The sequence below is a fragment of the Micromesistius poutassou genome (assembly GCF_964030765.1).
Source record: "Micromesistius poutassou genome assembly, chromosome: 10".
NCBI lineage: Eukaryota > Metazoa > Chordata > Actinopteri > Gadiformes > Gadidae > Micromesistius > Micromesistius poutassou.
Window position 1 is genome coordinate 9165540 of NC_140280.1, and position 5250 is coordinate 9170789.

General features: G+C 46.5%; 1 protein-coding gene across 1 annotated transcript; it reads left to right on the forward strand.

The window, feature by feature from the left end:
• Positions 1 to 1211: 1211 nt before the first annotated feature.
• On the forward strand, positions 1212 to 2842 carry LOC311354959 (homeobox protein MSH-D-like; the record flags this gene model as incomplete). Its single annotated transcript, XM_084474819.1, has 2 exons — positions 1212 to 1611; positions 2367 to 2842. 2 exons carry the CDS (start codon positions 1212 to 1214, stop codon positions 2840 to 2842), a joined length of 876 nt encoding a protein of 291 aa, XP_084330945.1.
• Positions 2843 to 5250: the final 2408 nt, after the last annotated feature.

Below are 5250 nucleotides of genomic sequence, written 5' to 3' on the forward strand. Positions count from 1 at the left end.
AATTCTGACTTTAATCTCAGAATTCTGACTTTAAAGTCTGAATTCTGAGATTAGAATAACTCATAAAACATAATCAGATGTGTATTTATTTTTTAGTTCTGAGTTTAAAGCCAGAGTGCTGAGATGAAAATCTGAATTCTTAGATGAAAGACCGAAATCTGAGAAGAAAGTCAGAATTCTGAGAATAAAGTAAGAATTCAGATTTTAATCTCAGAAAATGGACTTTATTCTCAGAATTCAGATTTCAATGTCAGAATTTTGACTTTAAAATCAGAACTCCAAAAAAATTATCACACGTGTAGGCCTATTTATTTTGAGTTCTGAGTTCAAAGTCGATATTCTGAGATTCTGTTCGGAAATAGCATCTGGCTAGCTGTGCTAAAAATGGGCAGTTCCCACCCTGCCAAAAAGCAGGAAAACAGTCAGAAACAGTGAACATGAGTGGAGGGTTTTAACTGTAACGGATTGCTCAACTAACATGTTATGTTACTTGTTACAACCAAAAAGTAATATAAAGTAACTATATGCTCACCACATGCTCACAACGCAGCTTGATCTAAAAGGCCCAACAGGCGACATGAGGGTGACAAGACCTTGTCATTTGAAATTAAATAGATAGCCTATAATAGAGTGACATTCAAGGAAGACAGATCATTTGTTGCTTTTAAAACTTGGTTGAAGGCCGGCAACGGCAAATACATTTATTGAACTGTGCTGTCTCCAAGAAACGTTTCTTTGAAAGAAAGAAAGAAAGAAAGAAAGAAAGAAAGAGGTGGTTCTGCCGTTCATCATCTCTTGTATACTATATGTGTTTACTCACAGCCTGCTGCCTCGTGAGGCTGCAGCCTGCCCTGAACTATTTTCAGCGGTGGAGTTTGACATTCGACCATTGCTCTCCAAAGTCTTGTGCGCTTCGGGAAGCCAATCGGAGTGCAGAGGGAAACACACAGCAGGAGAGCTCTCCGTACCTCCGACAACATTTCAGGACGGCAGTGATTGGTCACCGTTGACCTGTTCCCTGAGTACGCGCACTTGACAGCACCGGTCGCCCATTTGACTTCACAGCCAACCCAGGAGGAGGACGGTCACCCGACTATTTTCGGAGCCATCGCTTAACTTGGCCGCTGGCTTTAATTTGCGTTACTGGATTGGAACTTTTTTTTGTGTGTTTTTTATTCGATCTTTTAACTTTTATTTCTGCGGACTCTCAAATGGGCTCCCGTGTCAATGCGAGGGGCGGCGAGGAGCTTGGCTCTCCTGAAGACACACGACTGGACTCGACAGAGAGGACGATGGGGGAGAGTAAAAGTCCAGTGCTGAGTCGCCATCCGTTCAGCGTGGAGGCGCTGATGTCCGGCAGCAGGACGCGCCGAAGTCCCCCCCACTGCGCCGGGCTCACCGGCGGGAAACACGGGGATGGACCGTCGCCGACGGACTTGCTCCACACGGGCCGAAGCTCTTCCTACTCCCTGTGCGGGGAACACTACGGTCCGGCCGAGGGCAACCCAAAGCACTTCGTGTCTGTCCCGACGTCTCCGGTGAAGTCCGAGGCGTCCGAGTCAGACGACTGCGCACCTTGGATCATAAACGGCGCTTTCTCGTCCCACACCGGTAAGTAGTCCATAGCTACCAGCCTACCACCACTTTTGGGACTTTTCGTCGCGAACGATAAGTGGTTGTAAGGAGATATGAGGGTTCCTTCTCATCTCCTTAAGGAGCACAGCCCCAAACATGTTGTTAGTAGGTCAGGTGGAGGCTTAGTGAAGTAAGAGTATTCAGGTTATCCTAACTACGGCCTGTGCTCATAAAGGTCAATCTGGTACAATCGAATGTTGCTTTACATACACATACATAAACAAATGCAAGGTTTTTATTGTGGTTGTGTAAGAGTTATGGTAGAGAGTGTCTGGTAAAAAGAAGTGTCTGGTAAAAAAAATATAGATGCCCTGCCCATGCTCTTGATTCAAGAGCCCAGTATTCAAATAGTTTCTTTCTTGAGTTTTGAGTTTGAATTTCAGTTACTTTCTATGTAGATTGATACATTTTAATTATTGTTTTGTTGAGTCCTGGCTTGTTTTTTTTTTATTTAAAAAGTCCAAACTTTCCTTGTTTAATGTTTTAATGTCAGATACATTAGAAAATGAATTAATATCAAACCTCGTTTTACTGGCTTGTGGGTTTCTCTAATTTGAAAAGTCAAAACCTTTCTTCATAGGCCTATAATGTTTTTACGTCAGATAAATACAAAAAATGAAACAAAAAACATCAAACCTTGTTTTTAATTCTATGTCCATAGTGTTATCTATCTATCCTTCCATTTTGAACGGGGGTCCTAACTGGTTTGCCCCCCTCCCCCCACCCCCCAGGTCTGGTGAGCCACAGCTGCCCGCTGAGGAAACACAAGACCAACCGTAAGCCGCGGACCCCCTTCACCACCGCCCAGCTGCTGGCGCTGGAGCGCCGCTTCCGGCAGAAGCAGTACCTGTCCATCGCCGAGCGCGCCGAGTTCTCGTCCTCGCTGATGCTCACCGAGACCCAGGTGAAGATCTGGTTCCAGAACCGCCGCGCCAAGGCCAAGCGGCTGCAGGAGGCCGAGCTGGAGAAACTCAAAATGGCCGCAGACGCCAAGACGGCGGCGGTGGTGGCGGCGAGCACGGCGGGGGCCCTGCACCCCGGCTTCAGGCTGTCCCTGCCCCTGGGGGCTGTGTCGCTGTACGGACACGCTCACACGCACTCGGCCTACCACCACGGGCACCACCAGGGCCCCCACAGAGCACTGTGGCCCCTCGCCCCCCTGGGACTGTACTCGGCCCCCCTGGGCTACATGTACCATCTGTCGTAGCGTGTGCGTGTGTGTGTGTGTGTGTGTGTGTGTGTGCGTGTGCGTGTGTGCGTGTGTGTCTGTGTCTGTGAATTAGTCGGTTCAATACAATCTGCAGTATTGTAAAAGGGAATCATTGGGAATCGATGGGAACCTTGCTCGGAACTCAAATGCCCGTTCACCACGACAACAATGCTTTGCTTTAATCAAGTCCACTCATGGACTGCTTCCTTCCCATGAATGAACTACATTAAAAAAAATTAATATCCATCCCATAATGGATATTACATATCCATTTGTTGCAGGATGTGCGTCATTACACCACTGTGGGATCTCTGTTTCCACGCCTAGCTCGCTCACCGGGGGAACGACATGGAGACATGGAATGAGTGGACTGTCGGGAAATGTTCCTAATGCAACAGATGCTGTGTCTTTTACCTGTAGCCTTCCTGTCTCTTCCCAGAGACGTCACATCACTGTGCCTCCCACGTTCAGACCCTCTAGAGAACGTAGACCCCCGGCCGTGGGAAGGACTTACGGCCAGCAGGGTCCTTTTGAAATGCATTCACAACAATGTCTCCACATTGAAAAAAGAAGCCTCATTTCAAAACTCATATTTGGAGCCTTTCCGAAAAAGGGGATCGCATGATTGCTTCTCCTTTGCTCTTTAAAACTAACTAGCGCCATTTAAAGTCTGTGGAGGAGAGTGTTTATCTTTTTAAGAGAAGCCGTCTGTTTGCCTGTTTTGATCCGTGGCTCAGGGTCTGTCTGCTAAAAGGTTCAGGGGACTTCCACACGCAACAAGGAGGAATCGTGTGGAATCATTTTAGGGAAGCTGCAAACGACTTCTGCCAACCATCTCATTTGCTAATGTCAGTTATTCAGGGACATCAAACTATTCAACTCCTCAGGGTGTCTCTTTAAGGCAGCTCTTGCTCTAGGCAACACATCGACTAATAGCATTATTTTGATATTTCATGTCAATTAACTATCAGAGTTTCAATCTAAATCCAAATCTTCCATACATAGTCATTTTTAGTTTTGTCAAGGTTTACCTTGACCCGAACTCAAAGCAATAATAACCTTTAAAACATTCCTACAGTGGCTCACTAGACCAGGTTATTTTTGAAATATTTATTTGTATTCTATTTTTATTTTGCGGTGTATAATTGTCTCACATTTATTATTTATGATACGGTTTTAAAATGACAAATATTTTCTGATAAGATTTGAAATCTTTATTTTATTCCTGGACGTGCCTTTTGGATGGGTTATGTACATACAAATGTTTGTTTGTGAGTCAAAAGACAATAAAGGTTTGTCTCAACAGACGCCATCTATTTTATCACTTAACGTGTCAATGTTCATCCATATGTAGAAACAGCTGTGTGTGTCGTGTGTGTGTGTTCCAGTGTGTAGGTGGGTTTGCAATGTGTGAGTCTGAACGTGTGTTTGTGTCTGTGTGTGTATCTTTTTATGCATGCTGATGGAGGTTAAGGTAATTTTACACACTATAAAGGTTACATATAAATGATCCACCATAAAGACACGGTTCCGTTGTCATGGAGTTGTCATAGCGACAGAAGCTTTTATTCCTTCCCTGACAGCCACAAAACATTACAGATAGAGAGAGTTCTGTCGCCTAGCTAGGACTAGTTGAACATGTTGGTTTTTTAAAACAATGCAGTCACACAAACACAAGACACGCATGAGCCATTAGACAGATGAGTTGATCCTCTGAATGGAGCGGGTTACCTCAGACTGTACCCCCACCTCAGAGCCAGACTGGACCTCCACCTCAGAGCCAAACTGGACCTCCACCTCAGAGCTAGACTGGACCTCCACCCAACACCACCACTGACCTCCACCTCAGAGCCAGACTGGACCTCCACCTCAGAGCCAGACTGGACCTCCACCTCAGAGCCAGACTGTACCCCCACCTCAGAGCCAGACTGGGCCTCCACCTCAGAGCCAGACTACCCCCACCTCAGAGCCAGACTGGGCCTCCACCTCAGAGCCAGACTGGGCCTCCACCTCAGAGCCAGACTGGACCTCCACCTCAGAGCCAGACTGGACCTCCACCTCAGAGCCAGACTGGGCCTCCACCTCAGAGCCAGACTGGACCTCCACCTTACACCCCCACAGCTGAGTGGCTGCATGGTGGAAACTCGCTCTGCTTGGTGAACGCAGTGATGAGATCCTCCTGCTTCAAGACGGCTGAAACCCTTCCGGCTCCATTCACATCTTAACAGTGCAGTCGGTTGTAATGAATAGTCTCTTGTGAGACGTTGATAACTCACTACTTCTGCCTCCACTTCCTCTGGATCAAGCCTACAGTAAGGCCTGTTTCAGTGTGCTTTATGAAGCACTATAGAAATGAAGGAAATGAAAGTGGACACCAACTTTTAGTAGAGGTTTGGAGTACGAAC